General features: G+C 33.9%; 1 protein-coding gene across 1 annotated transcript; it reads left to right on the forward strand.

Moving 5' to 3' along the window:
• The first annotated feature begins 15 nt into the window (after positions 1 to 15).
• Positions 16 to 21,745, forward strand: LOC100918395 (protein SCO1 homolog, mitochondrial). The gene is made up of 6 exons (XM_012550287.3): positions 16 to 398; positions 2,356 to 2,446; positions 4,458 to 4,655; positions 9,252 to 9,344; positions 13,874 to 13,989; positions 19,164 to 21,745. Exons 1-6 carry the CDS (start codon positions 87 to 89, stop codon positions 19,296 to 19,298), a joined length of 945 nt encoding a protein of 314 aa, XP_012405741.1. The 5' UTR covers positions 16 to 86; the 3' UTR covers positions 19,299 to 21,745.
• Positions 21,746 to 22,188: the final 443 nt, after the last annotated feature.

Below are 22,188 nucleotides of genomic sequence, written 5' to 3' on the forward strand. Positions count from 1 at the left end.
CGGGAGGAACTCTCAATGCCTTTCCCTTTCAGCCGGAAGTTAGAGAGGCCCGCGGTGCTGGGCCCGCGGCGTCTGCCTTTCCCCCGATGGCGAGCTCCCTGTTGGCGCTGCGATCCTCCAGGGGTCTGGCGTCCCTGAGCGTGCGCCCTGGGGGGCCTTCGCTGCGGAAACTGCGGTGCCGAAGCCCGGCTCTGGAGAGCCCGAGAGGCCTCCTCACCCCGGCTGGTGCAAGAGAGCTCCCCGCGCTCCCCCGGGCCGGGGAGACGCCGGCCTTGCAGCCTTTGACTTTCTGGCTGCTCGCGCGGGCCACAAATGGAGCCTGCGGGCGCCGGTCCTTTTCCACCGCAGGGCCGCTGCCGCGAGGAACCAAGGGCCAGAGCAGCCCCCGCGCCGCAGGGGTGAGTTAGGAGCGCCCAGGCAGAGGTGCCCCGAGAGTCCCGCCGAGCTCCGGCGCTCTCCTCCCCCTCCCGCCTAACCAAGCCTCCCTGCCCCGAACTTTGACACTTCCTTCTGTTCGTGTTGAAGGCGGAACAAAGTTAAGTGACTCTCCCAGGGTCACACAGCTAGTGTCTGAGACCAAATTTAAACGGAGGATGAGTCTTCCTGACCCAGCATTTGGTTACCCGGCCACCCTGCATCTGCTTTTATCCCTTCCTAAATCATGACTCCCAAAGAGGAGGCTCTTCTGTTCATCAGCGGTTATCATCATCGTTCTGATAATCACTGCCAGGAGCAAAAAAAATTCTCTCCGGCGTTCACAGCCTTTCTTAACCTCTCCTCCTCCAATCTTCCCACAATTCCTTGCCCTTCCCTTGGTGCATTGCACTGGACTCCTGCCTCTCCCTTGACTAAGACACTTCCATCTCCCGATTAGGCATTTCCATTGGCTACCTTCCATGCCCAGAATTCTGTGGTCCTCATCTTGGCCCCCGTGGCCTTCCTTGCTTTTTTCAAACCTCACTTTCAGCAAGCCTTAGTGCATGCTCTCTATTGATTATTTCCAGTTTATCTTGTATGTGCTTGTCTCCGCATAGTTGTCTCCCCAGTTTGACTGTGAGTTTGAGAAGAGGGACTGTCTTGCTTTGATTCCAGTTTCCAGCTCTTAAGAAGGAATGTATCTGGGTTAATAATTTTTTTTTTGGACTTGAGAACTTACTTTTTTTTTTTTTTTATAACAACTTAAGGTTTACAGAGTTTATTCCATATAATTCTATGGTATAACACGCATAAATACTTCATACTTTTTTTTTTTTTTTTTCCGGGGCCTGAGATTTCAGTGGTGTAGGAAATTCCCTCTGCAGATCAGCTGCTGTTCTGGGAAGTTGAGTGACTTGCTTAGTGTTTCACAGGCGATATGTATCAGAGTTAGGACTAGAATAAGCCCTCTTGGTAACTTCATGGCTAACCTACTCACTATTACATGCTACATCTAGTCTTAGACTAATAATTGGGTTTTGTTTCGTTTGATGTATTTTATTCACAAAGTATATTAGGTTAGTTATAATAACCTTTTGAGGTGGCATAGTACTGTCTCCATTTTATAGATAAGGAAAAGACTCAAGTTAAGAAACATTCTATAAAGGCTGTGAAGATCTGTTTAGCTGAGTGACCCTGGGCAGGCCATTTAACCTCTCTGGGCCTTCATTTACTGTTCCTTAAAAATGAGGGTCTTAAGACTCGATCTTAAGGTCCTTTCCAATTCTAACATCCTCTGGACTGCAAGATAATACTTTGGGATTTGATTTAAAATTGTCTTCTGACCTTGTGTCTGTTTCTATTTCAACATACAGCATTTTCACGGAGTCAGTGTCTTTGGGAAAGAATTTTCTTCTAGGTCAAAACAGTGTTTTTTGTTGCTAGGAGGAAATCATAACCCTTTTTTTTGGAAGACACTTGAAGACTCATGGTTTTTTTCCTACAATTTCTACTACTTTTAATCTTAAAGATTTTATTTTTTAAGTAATTTAATATCTCAGATAACCTTAGCAAGTGCTCAAGAGCAAGAACTATTTTTTTGAATGAGTAATCAACATGATCACAGTACTAATGGCAGTCATTCAAATGAGAACAGGTTATAACCCTTAGAGGTGGAGCTGCCTATCATTTTTACTACTTCAGTTTGCTTTTGCTTGTGTGTCAGTATACAGTATGTAATTATTCCTTTGCATTTCAACATCAAAGAATAAATGGAAATTTGTATAAGTTCAAATACATTGTATCAAATAGCTTGGTTGGCTATTAGGGCTTATATATATTTTGATCAGCATAGGTTTTATTACATTTTTATGTAAATCAATAGGATAACATAATTGCATCCTATTATTATTTTTACTGTTGACATTTCTGTCCTAGTAGCCTGTTTCCTGGAAGTCCTTGGCATTCACATTTGCTATTGGTGGAGCTTTATTGGCTGGCATGAAGTACTTCAAGAAAGAAAAAGAAGAAAGTACGTACATATCCTCTATCCCCTGATGACCTTTGACCAAAGCATTTTATAATTATATACTAGCATTAGAACTTGTTCTTAGGAGATTTATAGTTCATTGCTTTAGATTCCTTTTTGTACCATAGCATTTTGTCCTATACCATTTTAAGATGTTGCATAAATCTGTTTGGGGACTCATTCTAAGCTATAACTTTGTTAGTTTTTTAATTTGGAAATGAGAATATGTTGAAGCTCTTGGTTACTTACACTCCTTACAGACTGTGCCAGACTTCTTTTCCATTCATGCCATCTATACCAATCTTTTCCCTCTCTTGCTCAGAAGAGTATAGTTCATCATGACCCTAGTTCAACTCTTCAAATCATCCTTCATTTCCTCATCTTTTGCTTCACCTTTTGAGAAAAAATTGATCCTTCTTCGGGGTTAATCCCTTTATTTGTGCTTTTATTCCAGCTCCCCCTTTTCACTCTTGAGAGTTGATTCTTTCTATTATCCTCAGTTTCTTTATAGTCTTCTTCTTCTTTTTTTTTTTTTTTTGTCCACTGGCTCCTGCTCTGTTCATTGAAAAAACTTGCCACATACCTCACAAATTTTCGCTTGTTCCTGCCATCCTGTAAAGCTTTCATCTTAAATTTCTTTTTCTCTTCACACAATTTTTTCATTCTTCTATCTAGCTTATTAGTAAACCTTTCAACTGAAATTGAAATTTCAAGGATACCAACAATATTTTATTGCTAAATTCAACTTCCTTTTCCTAATCATTAATTTCTGCAGTATTTTCTATTGTTTACTATCCTCTTCTAGATTCTTTCTTCTCTGTGTGTTTTTTGTGATATTGCTTTTTCCTGAATCTCCCACCTGTCATATTGTTCCATCTTAAACTGAACTATGTATACTCTGGGGCTCTGTCAGAAGTAGCTTCCTCTCCTTCTTGATGATGTCTTTGATTCTCTTAGTGTTTCATTTCTTTGCTGATAACTTTTAAATCTATATGCCTAGCCCTTAATTCTCTCCATCTGGATGTCCCATAGGTACCTCAAATTTATCATGTCCATAATGGAACTAATTTTCTTCTTCCTAAACTGACCCTTATTCCTGACATCCCTATTTCTGCTAAGGATACCAGCATCTATCTTGAAATCATCTGCACCTTTTCACTCTCTCATATTCCACTGGCTGACAAGTTTTGTCAATTCTTTAATTCACATCCTTATTACCTCTTGCCTGGAATATTGCAGTAGTCTCCTAATTGTTCTCCCTTTAATCCTTTCCTTTTTGAATCCATCGTCCAAAAGCAGTCAAATTGATATTTCTACAGTATAGGTTTTATTTGCTTGCTCAGGGATTTTCATTTTGGTTCCCTTTTTCTTCTAAGTAAAATGTAAACTTCTATTTGGCATTTAAAGTCCTTCACAATCTAGCTCAAACCTATATTTCTAGAATGATTTCACCTTCCTTTAGTAACAAAGTCAGTTCTTCAGCTAAACTGGCCTCCTTGCTTTTACCCACAGTAGTCTATAAATGGCACTCATGCTTTTGAAAGACAGACTGTCCCAATGTTCTTCTTCTCCTCTTTGCCTTCTGAAATGCTTAACTCCCTTTCAAATCTGAACTTGTGTTAACCTTTTTTATGTGAACTTTTCTTATTAATGTGATACCTCATTATTTTTTTGATATATGTTTATTACTTATATCTAGATGCATGTTGTTTCTCCTCAATAGATGTATACATCTTAAGGACAGTATCTATTTCATTTTGTCTTTGAGTTAACAGTGCCATAAATGCTTGTTGAATTGAATGCAGTTTTTCAATTTTTAAATCAATTAAGTTATGAGTACTCTAAATGATTTAGCATTCAATTTTTTTCCTGTCATTTTGTTTCATGTGAATTATAGGTAGAAATTATGTCATATATTATTTCTATTTCCCTTACTAACTGTATTCCTTAGCTGACAAAGTGATGAGCCAACGAGTGTCCTAGCTGCTTATTGATTTTTAATATTTTATTTTAGAGTTAGAGAAGGAACGGAAGCGAGCCATAGGAAAACCTTTACTTGGAGGACCTTTCTCACTCATGGATCACAATGGAGAACCCAAAACTGATAAGGACTACCTGGGACAATGGATACTAATTTATTTTGGTTTCACACATTGTCCTGATATTTGTCCAGAGGAACTGGAAAAAATGATAGCTGTAGTGGATGAAATTGGTAAGAGATACTGTTTTCTAATGAATATGTTCCCATATTGTATTTCTTACTGCTTCTTATAGTATCTTATTGGAAATTTATAAGAACACTGTCAATATCAAATTAGTCTATTGTTTTGGTAAATTTTCTAAGTTCATTTTCAACCTTGTAAAAGATTGATTTGTTATTCATTATTCATGTTATTCATTCACTTCAGTTATATCTGACTCTTTATGAACCTTTTTGGGGTTTTCTTGGCAAAAATACTGCAATGGTTTGCCATTTCCTTCTTCAGTTCATTTTTACAGGTAAGGAAACTGAGGCAAAGAGGATTAAGTGAATTTGGAACTACATTTGAATTCAGGTCTTCCTGACTCCAAGCCTGGTGCTCTCTCCACTGAGCTATCCAGCTAACCCTAAACCAAAACCTGAAACTTTGATTTAACATTGGCAAAACCTATTTTTCAAACATCTCCTATACATAGTACTAATAGTAGTAGTAGATGATGCTACTTAATCGTTTATCTTTTTCTCATCAGCTTCTTTACATAGTTTAGTTTGGTGTTAACTTTCCTTGAATGTCATGATTTTTTTTTTTTTTTTTTTTTTTTTAATAATAGCTTTTTATTGACAGAACCCATGCCAGGATAATTTTTTACAACATTATCCCTTGAACTCACTTCTGTTCCAATTTTTCCCCTCTCTCCCTCCACCCCCTCCTCTAGATGGCAAGCAGTCCTATATATGTTGAATATGTCGCAGTATATCCTAGGTACAATATGTGTGTGCAGAACCAAACAGTTCTCTTGTGCACGGGGAGAATTGGATTCAGAAGGTAAAAATAACCTGGGAAGAAAAACAAAAATGCAAACAGTTTACATTCATTTCCCAGTGTTCTTTCTTTGGGTGTAGCTGCTTCTGTCCATCATTGATCAATTGAAACTGAATTAGGTCTCTTTGTCAAAGAAATCCACTTCCATTAGAATACATCTTCATACAGTATCGTTGTTGAAGTATATAATGATCTCCTGGTTCTGCTCATTTCACTTAGCATCAGTTCATGTAAGTCTTTCCAAGCCTCTCTGTATTCATCCTGCTGGTCATTTCTTACAGAACAATAATATTCCATAACATTCATATACCACAATTTACCCAACCATTCTCCAATTGAAGGGCATCCATTCATTTTCCAGTTTCTAGCCACTACAAACAGGGCTGCCACAAACATTTTGGCACATACAGGTCCCTTTCCCTTCTTTAGTATCTCTTTGGGGTATAAGCCCAGTAGTAGCACTGCTGGATCAAAGGGTATGCACAGTTTGATAACTTTTTGAACATAATTCCAGATTGCTCTCCAGAATGGTTGGATTCATTCACAACTCCACCAACAATGCATCAGTGTCCCAGTTTTCCCGCATCCCCTCCAACATTCATCATTATTTTTTCCTGTCATCTTAGCCAATCTGATAGGTGTGTAGTGGTATCTCAGAGTTGTCTTAATTTGCATCTCTCTGATTAATAGTGATTTGGAACACTCTTTTATATGAGTGGTAATAGTTTCAATTTTATCATCTGAAAATTGTTCATATCCTTTGACCATTTATCAATTGGAGAATGACTTGGTTTCTTATAAATTAGAGTCAATTCTCTATATATTTTGGAAATGAGGCCTTTATCAGAACCTTTAACTGTGAAGATGTTTTTCCAGTTTGTTGCTTCCCTTCTAATCTTGTTTGCATTAGTTTTGTTTGTACAGAAGCTTTTTAATTTGATGTAATCAAAATTTTCTATTTTGTGATCAATAATGGTCTCTAGTTCATCTTTGGTCACAATTTCTTCCTCCTCCACAGGTCTGAGAGATAAACTATCCTATGGTCCTTTAATTTATTTATAATCTCGTTCTTATGCCTAAATCATGGACCCATTTTGATCTTATCTTGGTATACGATGTTAAGTGTGGGTCCATGCCTAATTTCTGCCATACTAATTTCCAGTTATCCCAGCAGTTTTTGTCAAATAATGAATTCTTATCCCAAAAGTTAGGATCTTTCGGTTTGTCAAACACTAGATTGCTATAGTTGACTATTCTGTCTTGTGAACCTAACCTGTTCCACTGATCAACTAATCTATTTCTTAGCCAATACCAAATGGTTTGGGTGACTGCTGCTTTATAATATAGTTTTAGATCAGGTACAGCTAGGCCACCTTCATTTGATTTTTTTTTTCATTAATTCCCTTGAGATTCTCAACCTTATTATTATTTTTTCTAGATCATTAAAAAATGTCATGATTTCTGACAATGGTCTAAGAACGCTATTTTAGAAATAACTTTCACATCAGTAAAAAGACATTTTCTGTCTTTTAAAAATAAAACCAGTTTCATTTTTTTTTTTAGTATGATTTCACCATTTCCAGTGCCTATCAATTTCTCAAAGAAGGCAATCATGATGTATAGACATGAAACTTCCATACTTTTTACAAGCCTTACAATCTTCTTTCTCGCTCCAGGACCATATTTTCTTAGTTTTTATCACTATTGTCCCCTATTGATGCCACCATATGCTTATTTAACTTGGAAGGCCTTGACAGATTCTTAATAGAATTTATCTTTCTATTTCCTTCTTTTTAAAAAAGATATTAATAATAAGCCATACAACAGTGCAATGCAAAATATCAAGAATGTCAAGATTTATATAATTTTCTTCCCTTAATGATGTCTTACTAGATATTGTTTACTAGATAAGAATCTCATACTTAAAATTACATGCATCTTAGCTCATTTTTGTAGACAATCTACACAGTCTGCTGCTAAGATCTTCTGTCTCTCTTTTTTTTTTTTTTTTTTGCTTCTTTGCCACTGTCACTGTTGTAGCAGAAAGGGGATAAAATTAAACTATTTTGTTTTGTTTTTTTTTCTTTGATTTATGGGTTGTTTTGGCTAAAGAATTTATTACCAAATAGTTAGGCTTTCTTATTTCAGTCTTGTGATTTGGCTATAGTTTCATATAAGTAGATATTTTCTCCTTAGGTTCCTGTCCTTAACCCCGAAATACTGTTGCTATTTCATTAGTTTTCTTGACATTTAAGCCTTTAGAAGTTATTATATCCCATAACTTACAGTCATGCAGTATCACTACTTGATCAGTATTACAATTGGAATTACAATAGTTTTCAAAACTTAAATAAGGTATTAAAATGTATCTTAAATCTGGACTGCTCATAATAAATACTGGATATAAAAATGTGCCCGCATTAATTTTATCCTATTCTGGGGGTGGTTCTTTTAGGCTAAAGTGTTTTCTTCAACTGAGTTTGTTTTTAGGCCAGCTGAAACAAAGTTAAAATTTAAAGTTTGTCTTCTTAAAGATCAAAGTGAAAATCCTTGATATATATGGTATGTGTATCAAAAAATTATAAATTATTGAAAATCCTTTAAGTACAGTAGACTCACACTGTTAGATATTTAATAGACTGATTTATTAATTATTCCATCACTTTCAATAGCTTGTAAAAGTTTGTGAACCAAATATTTTCAGACAATAAAAACTTTTCTTTGAAAATACTAGGAATAAATTTCAAAAGTTTGAAGTTCTTAATAATGCAGAAAAGATATATATTCAGTCTGCAATAGGACCAGAGGAAAATAGTATAAAGAGGTATTCATGGATAAAGGGTCAACTTTACACTAAGTAATAGTAATTTTGCTATCTGTATTGGTTTGAAGGCATTTCCTTACTAAGCTCTTTAGTAAAATCACAAGTAACAAAAGTAATTAAGGGATGAATAAAATAATAGAATCCCCAAAACCTACAGTATAATAAGCATTTGAAAAGGAAAAATGGTCAAGCACATAAACTGTTTTCAGAAGAAATTGTAATTATTGTTGGCACAGAAAGTCATAAAAAGGGGTACGGCAGAATAAGTTCTGTTTTTTTGGCTCTTTGATCAGATCTTTTTCTGTTATTTACCTTAATTTCTCCCAGTTCTTTTCTCTGATCTTTTTCTCTAGTTGGCTATAATGAGCCACAAAGGTTGGTGCTTGGCTGTGGCTCAACTCTCCAATCCACTAAAAAGTACATGTACATGAACAGGTTTCATGTATTCATCACTATTTCAGACACCAAGGTGGAGCTTAGGGAAATGCCTTTTTTTTTTTTCACTAGAGCATTGTCTATTATTAATTGCTACTTAACATAAATGAATATACCCCAGTTGTTATCTAAAGATAAGAAACAGTTTGTTTACAAAAGTTTGTATATACTAAATACATCCATTGTAGTGAATATTTAATAAATGTTTTATAAAGCAGCATGGTGAAATGTAAAATTTTTGTAGTAGAAATCAGAATATCCAAGTTGATATGCGTCTAAAACTGTAAGTCCTTCTGGGATATGACCAGAAATAGTATTAGCATTTTTATAATAAACTGGAATAGAATTACTTTTCACTATGCTGTTAAGTGCTTTCTTTTTGTAAAAAGGAGTTGAAGGATAAAAAGCCAAGTTAGAACGATCTTAAATCCTCAGTCTGTTATTTAAACTACTGAACTAATCTGTCCATTAAAATTAGGATGATGATAAATGGTATTGATCTCTACTAATAAAAACTGTCTTTCAGATAGTATTCCAACTCTGCCAAATTTAATACCACTTTTCATCACTATTGACCCTGAAAGAGATAACAGAGAAGCTATTGCAAGGTATGTGAAAGGTAAGATATGATAATTTTTATTTTTTATATTAAAAATATATGCATATGTGCTATTTATTTATTTTTGGCTAATTTGATGCTTTTCAGAATGCTTTCATATATATTATTTCATTTGAAATAACTAGGAGGGAACTGTGTTGTAAAGGATTTTGAATGCAAGAGCATTATTTTTATATATATATATATATATATATATATATATATATATATATATATTTTTATATTTTTATATTATATATGTATATATATTGAATATATAAAATTATTTACTTACCTACTTATTTATTATGCTGGAGCACTTGGGATTAAGTGATTTGCCACAATTAGGAAGTGTTCAAGTGTCTGAGATCAAATTTGAATTTGGGTCTTCCTGACTTCAGGGCTGGTGCTCTATCCACTTCACCACCTAATCGTCTCCAGAGCATTTTATATTTGTTCCTGGTGGTAAACAAAAATCACTAAAGTTTATTAAATAAGAGTAATGTGATCAGACCTCAGCTTAAGGGAAATCACTTTAATGACTTAATGGAGGAAGATTGCATTGCAGAGAGGAATGAAAGAGAGTGATAACTCCTAGGTTGTTACTGTGACATTGGGAGAATGTTGCTGCTCTCTAGAGTAATAAGGGATTTAGGAGGTGGGAAATATTTAGGAGAAAAAGATACTAAGTTCCTTTTTGGACACATTGAGTATAAGATGTCTGCTGAATATCCAGTTTGAGCTATCCGCAAGACAGTTGGAGTTGAGAGCTTGGAAATAACAGAGTTTGGGATAGGATAAGTAAATTTGGGAATCATTAGCATAGAAGTTGTAATTAAATCTATGGGAGCTGATGACATTGCCAAGTAATGTAATATAGAGGGGGGGTGGGGAACCTTTTTTCTACCAAGGACAAACATTATCAACTTAATAGAACTCAAGCAATGGGATGTTGTTATACTTTCAGCTCATCATCACCTGCAGTTGATTTTTTTGAACATGGGCAGGATGTTCTCCACCCTTAGTATAGAGGTAGAAAAGAAGAGGATCCAAGACAAAAACATTAAGGACACCTGTGGTTAGAGGGCATGATCTAAAAGAGGATCCAGTAAAGGATATATAGAAAGAGTGGTCAGAAAAAAAGGAGTAGAACCAGGAGACAATGGTGTACTGAAATTATAAAGAGAAGAGAGCAACACTGTCAAAAAATAAGGATTGAGAAAGGGCCTTTGGTTTTGACAACTAAGGGGCCATTAGTAACTTTGGAAAGGAGAAGTTTTAGTGGAATGATAAGGTTAGAAACCAGATAATAATGGAATTAAGAAAAGAGTAAGAGGAGAAAAAGTAGAGGCTTTTAGTTGGCCTTTTCGAGGACTTTAAATTACAAAGGGCAGAAGAAATAGGATAATAATTAGCAGGGATGGAAAGATCAAGTGAAGGATTTTTCAGGATAAGGGAGGCATGGGCATGTTTGTAATTTGTAATTAGTAGGAAATGAATGGATAGAGAGAAAGGTTGAAAATAAGTGAGAGCAAGTTGAACAAATAGAAGGATTGGATTAGTTTTGGTAAAGAGTAAAGCCCTGGCATCATATGAGACAAGGGTAGAGGAGAAAATGGCAGAAGGCACCTGAGTGATCCTAGTTAAGAAATATGGAAGAAGAGGAAGTTCATGGCCAATGGCCTCAATTTTTTCTGCACTTATGAAGCAAGGCTCTCAGTTGAGAGGTGGAGGAAGGAGTAACCATGAAAAGTTTGAGGAGAGATGGAAAGCAAGATTTTGATTTGATAAGGGAGGTATAGAGTAAGATTACCTAGCAACAGTGAGGAACCAGTTGAGGTTATATAATATAATAATACTTGCAGTATTACTTTATAATAATGTATTTACTTTATAATTTGAAAAGCCTTTATGTTGCACATGCTATCTTAATTGATGTTGATTGAATAATGTAAAATTGGATTATAATGTATTCTACTTCCAGTATTGGGTTAAGGTTACCAATGTCTTGACCTTCAGTTTTCTTTATGGGAAGACCTCAATTACCATTGAGTTCCATTGCAGTATTATGTCAGTTATCTGGAATCAGAACAGTTTTTCCCTTAAACAGTGTGTTATGTATATAGTGTCTACTTCCAAAGCTAACTTAACAAAAGGCTTTTTAGTCAATAGAATGAATTTAGAGTTGAAAGGAATCTTAGAAATTAAAAATCAAGGCATGATTCATCCCCAAGATATATTTTCTTTTTCCTAATCAATTGATCCAAGTATTTGTCTCAGTAACCTAACTGCCATCTTGAAATTAGTAATTCATTTTAATCCTTTACATTTTCACAAAATGGATGGTTCTTAGGAGTTCTTTCAACCCTGACTCCATTGAGACTATTCACTTATTATTGATAGAGGTTAGGGCTTCATTTCAGGTAAAGCATTTTGATGCGTATGTATGCTTGTTCCATTGCACTGATTGTTTTTGTTGTACTAGACCAGTTCTGTCTTAATCATACTAGAGCTAGGCTCTTGGATAAATCAAATAAATCACTTAAATATCTTGATAATGATGATCAAGCTGCTTAACTATTTTGATCTTCAGTTTCTTTATAAAATGAGGGGGTTTAGATAATCCCTAAGATCACTTCTAGATTCTAAATATTGTACTCTCCAATTCAGCCTCTGATCCTTAAAATCCTTGCATTGAACTCAATTTAGTCACCACCTGCAGAAGGGCTTTTCTAGTCCCCCCAACTTGGTGAAACCATTCTCTCTATATTGTATGTATGTAGATACTTTTTTTGACATGTTGTCTGCCTCTGTACTTAGCTTGTATGTTCTAATTTATATGTGTGGTCTCCCTCATAGGGTTGTAAGCTCTTTGAGGATATGGTTTGAGTTAGTAGTTTTTTTGTATTATTTGTAGTTATTTGTTTGTTGATACTTAGCAGTGTCAGGAACATAGTAAATATTTAATAAATATTGATTGATTAATTGAATTATTTTTCCTAATAATTTCCTAATAAATTTTACAATTACATTAGAAAACAAAATCATGATATGGCCATTTTATTTATGAAATCAAATGAAGCAATTGCTTCATGAAGGCTTTGGTAGCTGAATCATCCTCAGTTTAATCCAAATCATGGCTTTTGGGTTTTATCATGTTATTTAGGACAGCTACAACCATCATCAGAAATAAGATATTTTAATTTAACTGAAACATTTATCTTAAATATTACAACTATTTTTATTCAATAGATAAATATTGTTTTAATAACAGATAAAATATAGTTTACTTGTATGTTTTTGAATATTAAATTTATCATTTATTTGAAATGAAGGGTTTTTCTAGTAGAAAAATTAATCTTGTTTCCGCAGGTTAGTAAGAAGCTAAAAAAATATGGATATATAGTCAATAGTCTTCACCTTCCTCTTTCTAAGTAGAATTAAAAAGAAAAATTAAACTGCCTTTTTTTGATTCCTGAACATTTTTTCAATTTAAAATTAATCCAAAAGAAGAAAATATGTTTTCTACACCTGTTGAAAGGCATTTTTGATAACATTTTGATAGCAAGAAAGAAAGTAGCAAAATGAATTTAGGTGAAATGTTTTTCACCTTTTCACTAATTTGACTTTTTAAAACTTCACCAACATAGATTCTTAATTGGTTTATTCTTGGTCAAGAAATGTATTATAGATGATTTTATGAAAAGGTAGCCCAGCCATAGACAACTCTTCTTTATTAGTAGTTGAGCATTGATACATGTACTAAGCATTAAATGTATTAACAAGAAAATTATCTCAAAATAGTGTGTAACTTGCTATAAATTACTTAATCATGACATTTTCTATAAGGTTACACAATAAAATATCCCAATTCTTTGATCATTTTTTGAGCTTTACTAAATGAAAGCTTTACTTAGATAGTTATTTACAAATTTTTGCTAACCCCCAAAAGTGATTTAAATGAAAGAAATGATTTAGAGAGATCTGAATTTGACTCCTGCCTCTACCCCTGACTCTATTTTTTCCCCTTATCTTTTTTGTTGTTATTCTTAGTAATTTTTTGGTGAAGCATTTGGGGTTAAGTGATTTGACCAGGGTCACACAACTAGGTAGTGTTAAGTATCTGAGGCCAGATTTGAACTCAGGTCCTCCTGGATTCATGGAGGATACTACCTACTCTCTCTCCCCCTAACTTTTGAGCAAGTTAAATAATCTGTCTGGACTCGGTTTCACTGGTAAAATTAAGAGGTTGGATTAGATAATTTGTGGTGTCTTTTCCAATTTAATATTCTGTAAATCTTTTTTAAAATGTAGACTGGCTTTGAAGTGGTGGTTAACATTAAAAAGTTTGAACTGTTTTAGATTGTCTTTAGTCTTATTCCTAGCACCATAGCAGCTTAGAAATAGTTGGGATCAAGCAAAATCATGGGGTGCATCCAAATAAACATATTTCATTTAACGCTGGCAATTAATGTTGAGAGATCAAATAGAGAAGGGCGTTTTAGATGTATTACATTAACACCATGCTCATTTGTTGGTTTCCTTTTTAGAATTTTCTCCCAAGTTAGTTGGCTTGACAGGTGGTCCAAATGAGATTGATCAAGTTGCCAGAGCATACAGAGTTTATTACAGTCCAGGACCCAAGGATGAAGATGAAGACTATATAGTAAGTAAATGCTCAGTTCCAACCCAAGTTACTTATATTTCCCTGTTAACCTCTGGAGAGTATCATTGAAGTTGAGGATGAAAAATAAATAAATAAAATAAAGAGAATTGCACCAATCACATGCAGTTCCTTAAGGACACGTTTTTGTTTTGAGATCAGAATGAATTAGGGTCAAATTACCAAACTTCATTCTTGCAGGTCTTTTGGCGTTTTTTCATAAAGAAAAGAAAGTTATCATTTGTTAATAAGATTTTCATTGTTTAAATTATTTGATTTCCCCATTTGTAGTCTTATTTCTGTTAGAAAATTTTGACATTTGAATTGACATTGCTAATATTATTTTAGAATAAAACTCATTTGTAAGTTGGGTTCTGCTCATAAAAAGACCTTGAATCCATGTGAAGGTCTCTAGCTTTCACAATGCTAATGGGACACAGAATTATCTACTCCCAACCTTGCACATCCACTTCCCATAGGCCTCCAAGTTTGCAGCAACCAGACTTCCTACAAGTCTCTCCAAATACCTGACCTATCATTTCCAGAAGCCCCTAGGGTAATTAACACTGCCTTTGGAAATCAATGAGGTAGAAGACAAGGGAAAGGCAAAATTGTATGGGAAAAAGCATTGTATCTGAAGCAGAAGACCTTGGTTCAGATTTTATACCTTTGCTAATTACCTGTGTGATTTCTCCCCCTTTTTGTGAGCCTTAATGTTCTCATTCGTGAAATAAGGGAATTGAACTAACTGATCCTCTTAGCTCTGGATCTCTAGGAAATGTTTATTTTAGAGTTATTGTGTAAATTGACCGGTAGAGGGAGCCATGATTCTGGTCTTTAGATTTTTGTTGCTAGGGCACTTAAGTATTTTCCTTGAGTAAGACTTTACCAATGATCTAGCCTTTTAGATCCATAGAGGGAAAGATTATAGAATAGTCATTTTAGAGTAAGGCAGCTCTCAGGAGGCTTCTTAATCTGTCCTTCATTTTGCAGATGAGTAAAATGAGGGCTATAAAGGTTAAATTACTTTAGGTTCCTCCACTAGTAAGATACAGAGGTAGTCTTTAATGCCAGTGATTCCAAACTTATTGATCTTTCCTGTGTACCACAATGATGATGAAGGAAAGGGGACCATTTAGGTCACCAAAGGAGAGGGGCAAATTGGCCAGAGTGGAAATAGAGTAGATTGAAAGTTCTATTCTAATCAGTAGAGGTATTGAACCCACAAGTAGCCATTGTACTTCCAGCTTGGGTGAAATAAGATGATTAGTCTTTTTTTTTTTTTTTTTTTTTTTCCTCCCTTAAATAAAAATAAAGTTGTGGAATCAAGCCTTTTTAATCCCCGAAGAGAGAAAAGTAAATCAGGAATACAGCATTGAATGTTAAAGAACTTTATTGTCTAGAGAATTAATCAAGTACATTTAAGCCTTAAAAATCTCTATACCTAAAATCTTTGTGCTAAACCTTCATAATTAGAGCAGAAAACATTTTCTGCAAATATTCCTTAGTGTTTAATTAGAAAAGCAAATAATCTTAATTCCCTTTCCAGAAAAGACAATATGAGTTTCAGAGGATAAGTTACATATTCTAAAATCTGTTTTTCAGGTAAATAGTACATGTAACAAAGAGAACTTAATACTGAACCAACTCACTAATTTTTTTTTTCCTTTATCACTATAAAAGTTTTTATCACTCTTTCCCTTTTTCCCTTCCTTTCTGCTTTTCTTTACCTGTTCTGTTCCAATCTGCTATGTCTTTCTTTGAATTAAGTTGGTAGAAATCCTTAACTGAGGTTAAAGGTATCTGTCCACTATCATGCAGGTTTTCTAAAACCAGGAATGCTTCAGTCAAATTAGGATGGTTGACAGAATAGATAAGATCTGGATCTACAACTAGTTCTATACCTGAACATTTATGAGCTTGCTTCTTTGAGGCAGTATCAGTTTGCATTGTGATAATGTATATGAGCCTTATAATTATCCAGTCATAGAGGGTAAGTCAGTTTTTAATAGAACATATATTAATCCTTTGTGGGCACTTAGTTATGTCCACATGTTGTAGACATCAATTCTCCCCACCCTATCCCCTTCTCCTCCCCATACAGCTGAAAGGGCTCTCTGAAACTAGATCCCAAGGAACGAAGGTATGATCCATAAAACTCTTTGTGCCAGCGAATGTCTTCTATTTTATACTTTAATTGTAGCTTCTATTTGAATGACCTTTTTACATTTAAAAAGAACATTAAGATAATTCAGGAAATAGTACAAGTGTTGTTATTCCCATGTTAAAGATTGGAAACTGAGTTTCAGAGATTAAGTGATTTATTCTGTGAACGAATGTTAAAGCTATCCCTCAAATCCAAGTCTTCTGACTCCCAAGTCTAGGGCTTTTTCTAATATGATGTATATAATTTTGGTTGTGACCAGTTAATTCACAATGTCTTAAAATAAATTAAATTGTGATAGGAGTGGTAACTGCAGAGGGAGATGTTGAATGGATTAGAATATTTATAATTGTATTTTGTACAATTGTACTTTGAAGAGGAAAGGAAAGGAATAAAATCTTTTTTTTTTTTTAACTTTTGCTGAGGCAATTGGGGTTAAATAAGTTGCCCAGGTTCACACAGCGAGGACGTGTTAAGTGTCTGAGACCAGGTCCTCCTGACTTCAGGGCTGGTGCTCTATCCACTGAGTCACCTAGCTGCCCCAGGAATAAAATCTAATATAAACTTAAACTCAATTCTTCCTAAATCCAGGTCTAGGGCTTTATCTTTTGCACCTAGACCTTCCTAGACACTTATTTTGATATTGATTTTGAGACATTAAATTCATATAGATATGAAGCCCTAAGGATAATACTGCCTTTGGAAATCAATGAGGTAGAAGACAAGGGAAAGGCAAAATGGTATGATATGGTAAGATATCTTTCTATATCTACATATATCTTTCTATATTTATCTATATACACAGGTATATATGCTGATTAGTATATATATATATGCCAAGGGATAGCCAGGTATTCCGTGTGATATTTGCATTCCCCCACTGAGTTATTCAGAGACAAAAGAAAACATTAGCTATTTTAATTCCCTCAGCATAAATTTCTTGCTTTAAATGAATAGACCTTTGTCACTTGACTCTCATTTTACATGTGTGTGATTATAAGAAATAACTTTATACTATGTATGTTTGTATTTGTGGATATGTGTCTCTAGTTTAGTACTAAGTATGCATTCTAATTCTTCTTGCTAAATAACAGCCAAACATACTATTAATTCTGAGGACTCTGTTACTAAGTATTATTATCATGCTCTTGATTGATCAATACAATATTTGAGCTATCCTTTTTAAAATAGGACTTCCTGGAAACATTTAGTTAAGAAAACTTAATTAAACCTTACATTAGACAAAAGGAATTTTTTTAATAGGATTTTCCAGAGACATTTAGCTAAGATTAGTTATAGCTAATCCAACCTTAAATTAGAGAAAAGTAAACCAGAGACAGTTTTAGGAACTCTACCAGAAAAGAAAAAAGGATAATGGATTTAAGATGACTTCAGAGGAATATCATTTATATGCCTTTTTAGGAATATGCATAGAGGAGCTTTACTTCAGATAGGATCACATGATGGTAAAGCTTATAAAAGAGAAAATAAAATAATCCCCTTTCGGCTTAAATCTCCACATTTGAAATTCTTGACATCCATACAAGATTCATTGGTAAAATTTGTAAACCAGATTGCTGATTTGGTTCTTTTGGCTTCCTGGCTTTTGCAGGTTTGTGCAAGTATTAATAGCATGGATAATAAACAGTCTTCATCAAACAGACTTATTCCAATCAAAATAAAAATTCCCATGCTTGATTTAAACTTAACACAAAGAAGTGCCATTCTTATTGCAACTATTTATATTTTTATTTACTAGACTCTGTAAAGAAGATAGAATAAAGTTCAGGAATTGGATGGAATTTTTATTCATAAATTTGTATGTGTGTGCACAGATGCATGCGTGTAACTTTTAAAAAATTTATTTTATTTATCTGAACAAAAAAGAAAGCATTTCCATGCATATAACAAAGCACAAAAAGAGGATCCTGTATGAAACTGTGAATTTCTGTTTCACACTGCTTGCTTTCTTTAAAAGTAGGTAATAAATTATGCAAATTACTTTTTAAATTATCCTAGTTTTCTATATTTCTTTCTGGACTTCCTACTATTCTCACCTGCATTTTAAAAAAATTACAATGACCTTCCTTTTTGCATCAGTGTTATTATCTTCACCCTCTTCTCTCATATTATGTACATGTTCTTAGAAGCAGCTATCTAGTGCAATAGATAGAGCACTGGCCCTGAAGTCAGGAGGACCTGACTTCATTCAACATCTCCCTCTGCAGTTACCACTCCTATCACAATTTAATTTATTTTAAGACATTGTGAATTAACTGGTCACAACCAAAATTATATACATCATATTAGAAAAAACCCTAGACTTGGGAGTCAGAAGACTTGGATTTGAGGGAATAGCTTTAACATTCATTCACAGAACAAATCACTTATCTCTGAGACTCAGTTTCCAAGTCTTTAACATGGGAATAACAACACTTGTACTATTTCCTGAATTATCTTAATGTTCTTTTTAAATGTAAAAAGGTTATTCAAATAGAAGCTACAATTAAAGTATAAAATAGAAGACATTCGCTGCATTTCTTGCAGCTTCAGACACAATACTTCCTAGCTGTGTGACACTGGGCAAGTCACTTAACCCCAACTGCCTCCTCCCCCCCAAAAAAAAACCTAACAACACAGTCATGTACATAGTTTTAAATAGTATTTCCAAGTAGTTGTATTGAATAGGGAGAACCTCTTTCACACTCACCACAAGGCAAGAAAACTTATTTAATGGAATAATTGGTCATTTACTTTTTTTTTTTTTTTTTTTTTTTTTTTTTTTTTTAGCATGTCTGATGATCTCTGAAGTAGGCTTTGGAGAATCTCAGTGTAAAATCACTCAGGTTAGGAAGAAAGAATCAAGAAACATACCCAACCTACCCTGGAACATGTATGAGTAGAAAGGGTGAAACTTGAAATCAATGATTTCTTTTTTTTTTTTTTTTTTTTTTTTTTTTTGTTCACAGCTGTTGCTTATCTTATCAGTTTATATTTTCCTCTTTTTATACAGGTGGATCATACAATAATAATGTACTTGATTGGCCCAGATGGTGAATTTCTGGATTATTTTGGCCAAAACAAGAAGAATTCAGAAATAGCTGGTTCAATTGCTGCACACATGAGGGATCACAAGAAGAAACACTAAAATAATGTTATTTATATTTCAGTGATATTTTCTTTATCTCCCTTAGGAGATAGTATATATGATTTTCAGTTCCTCTGAATCCCTGTACCCTGAATACATTGAATGTTTGTCCTATCCAGAGCAGTAGAAGAAAAAAGACAAGTTTGCTCAGTTCTTTGAATTGTAATGATTAAAGCAGGAAATCTCTCAAGAAGTACTTTTCATTGTGCTGCTGAAGTATGGGGAGAGATTGAAGCAATAGCTAGTGATAGCATAAAAATCATAGATGTAATTTCTCGCCCAGTATTTCATCTTGCTGACCTGATCTCTTGGTTTCACAGACACTTCTGAATTGTGGCAGATTATTTCCAGAGAAAAGGAAGAACCTGTATAGTATTATTCTTCTTCTCTGGTTTTTGGTGGATGTTGTTAAAAAGAAAAAAAAAAAGTTTTACTGGGACCATGATTGAGCAAAGACAATTTTTTGTATTTAAAAGCAGAAATACCACCCTTATTGCTTGCTCACTTAACCTGCATCAATTCATCTGGGAGAGGGGAAATTGTTAAGAGGTTTTGATTTTTTTTTTTCTTTTTAAGTTGGGGATAATTACATTGATTTCTTATGTGTTCTTTGTTCTATGAAGGAATGTAAAATAAAAGTGTTCATCTCTTTTGCATTGTTTAGCTCAGAGTGTTTTGGTTTTGGTTTGTTTTTTAGTCTAATTAGATTGAAGATCTTAGTTGTTGTTTCGAACCTATTGGCAAATCACTTTACTTCTCTGGGGTTTTGTGCAATATGAGGGAATTGGACTGAATGATTTGTGAGATCCCTTTTGGTCTAACATTCTACAATTGCCCCCTTCAAATTTGATACTATTTGAACCTAAAATGGAAAATACTGCTCTAGAGATAGGAGGTTGAGTTACTAAGATAAAGGGGATAATTAAAATTTTAAATTTAATGGAATAAGTTCAGAGAAAACAACAATTCAACAAGTGTTGAATAAATATATTTGTCATATGAATGATTAAATTTTAGCCTGAACTTTTTTAGCATTTGCTTTTCCTGTGCTCTCAGACTTCATTATCAATTTTATTGTTAGTAGAGTAGATAGCACTTGATATTGTGGAATATTGATTATATATCCTGATGTAAAAAAGACATAGACCTAACTTGATTGTTTTGAAAATACCCTTTAAAGACAGTAACTCAACAGGAGTCAAATAATTATATTAGTTTCATGCCATCAGAGCCTTATCCAGTTGTAGAACATCAAGATACCAGGACCTAAGTTGCTATATTGTACCTCAAGGAATCTTCTAACTGTATCATCCTCTTAATATCTTGGGATGATGTATTTATTACTCTAGTTGCCTTATCAGATCTCCTGAATAACTTGTTTTATTTTTCCATCATTATTTGATTTTCTATGGTGGGAGCCCTTATAAAATAATACTGCCTTCCTTTTCTAAGGCTAGCAAACTCCCATTTCCTTTCCTAATCCTTTTCACTTAATGAACTCCCACATCCACAAAAGTAGGTGTTAGGGGGTGTCCTTCATTTGTGTACTGCTTTACAATTATGCTTACTTTTGATTTTTTTAGTGTATATTTACCATTTACATTGTTGTACTTAAAATGTATATTTTTTGATTGCTTAACTTTACTCTGCATCAGTTTATGTAGATATATCCATGCTTTGCTGTATTCATATATCATTTCTTGCAGCACAGTAATTTTCCATTACATTCACGCTTCAGAATTTATCCATTCCTTAATTAATGGACATCTACTTTGTTAAAAATTCTTAGTTATCACAAAAAATATTGCTATAAATATTTTGGAGGATACAGGGATTTTATAAAATCTGTGATTTCTTTGAATATATGCCCAGTAATGGAGTCAGTAATTCAAAGGTTATAGACATGTTAGTCACATAATTTTCAAAAGAGGTATAATTTCACAAATCCACTAGCAATATATGTGTGCCTGTTATTCCACAACTCCTCCAATACTGACTATTGCCATATTTTTTTTTTCATTTTTGCCAATTTGCAGAGCGAAAAGTAAAACCTCAAGGTTGATTTGATTTGCATTTCTTTTATTATTAGTAATTTAGAGTATTTGTGATTTTGAATATTTTGCAGTTCTTTTGAGAACTGTTTTGTTCATCTCCTTTGACCACATCTGCTGGAGAATGTTAGATACACACAGACACATACATACATCTATGTATGTATGTGTGTGTGTGTGTGTGTGTACATATATGTGTATACCTCTATATAGCTATATCAGTCTTGGAGACCAAACCTATAGTAGAGAAATTAGTTATATATATTTTTTCTCATACATTTCATCTCTAGAGTGAAAAATATATGTTTCTTTTCTAATTTTCTGTGATATTTAATATTTATGTTATATATCAGAATTATTGTAGAAATATTGAATAAAGTATTAGTCTAAACCTAATTTCTGCCAGATTGCTTTACATTATTTCCAGCAATTTCTAGGACTTTTTTCCAAGTTATTTATGTTTTTTTACTTTATAAAACACTATAGATTATCAAATTCTGTTGTTTCTGATTCTCCCTTGTCTAGTCTGTTCCACTCATCTATTTCTGTTTTTTTTTTTTTTTTAAACTAATACTGGGTGAATGTCCAGAAGTGCTATTTCCTTTCATCCCTATTTCTTTATTTCCCTTGACATTCTAGATTTTTTATTTTTTCATTTTGTTTTTCATCAACTTCTATAAAGCATCACCTTGGTTAGTAGGTTGGTTGATATCCATTCTCAAAGAAGACCAAAATGACATCACTATGTTAAAGTCAATTTACATATCTGATTGGTTGCTCAGACTTTTTGTCTATATGAACATTTGAGGTAAATTCTCTAACTTTGCACATTTGTGGTC

The sequence above is a fragment of the Sarcophilus harrisii genome, chromosome 4 (assembly GCF_902635505.1).
Source record: "Sarcophilus harrisii chromosome 4, mSarHar1.11, whole genome shotgun sequence".
Classification (NCBI taxonomy): Eukaryota; Metazoa; Chordata; class Mammalia; order Dasyuromorphia; family Dasyuridae; genus Sarcophilus; species Sarcophilus harrisii.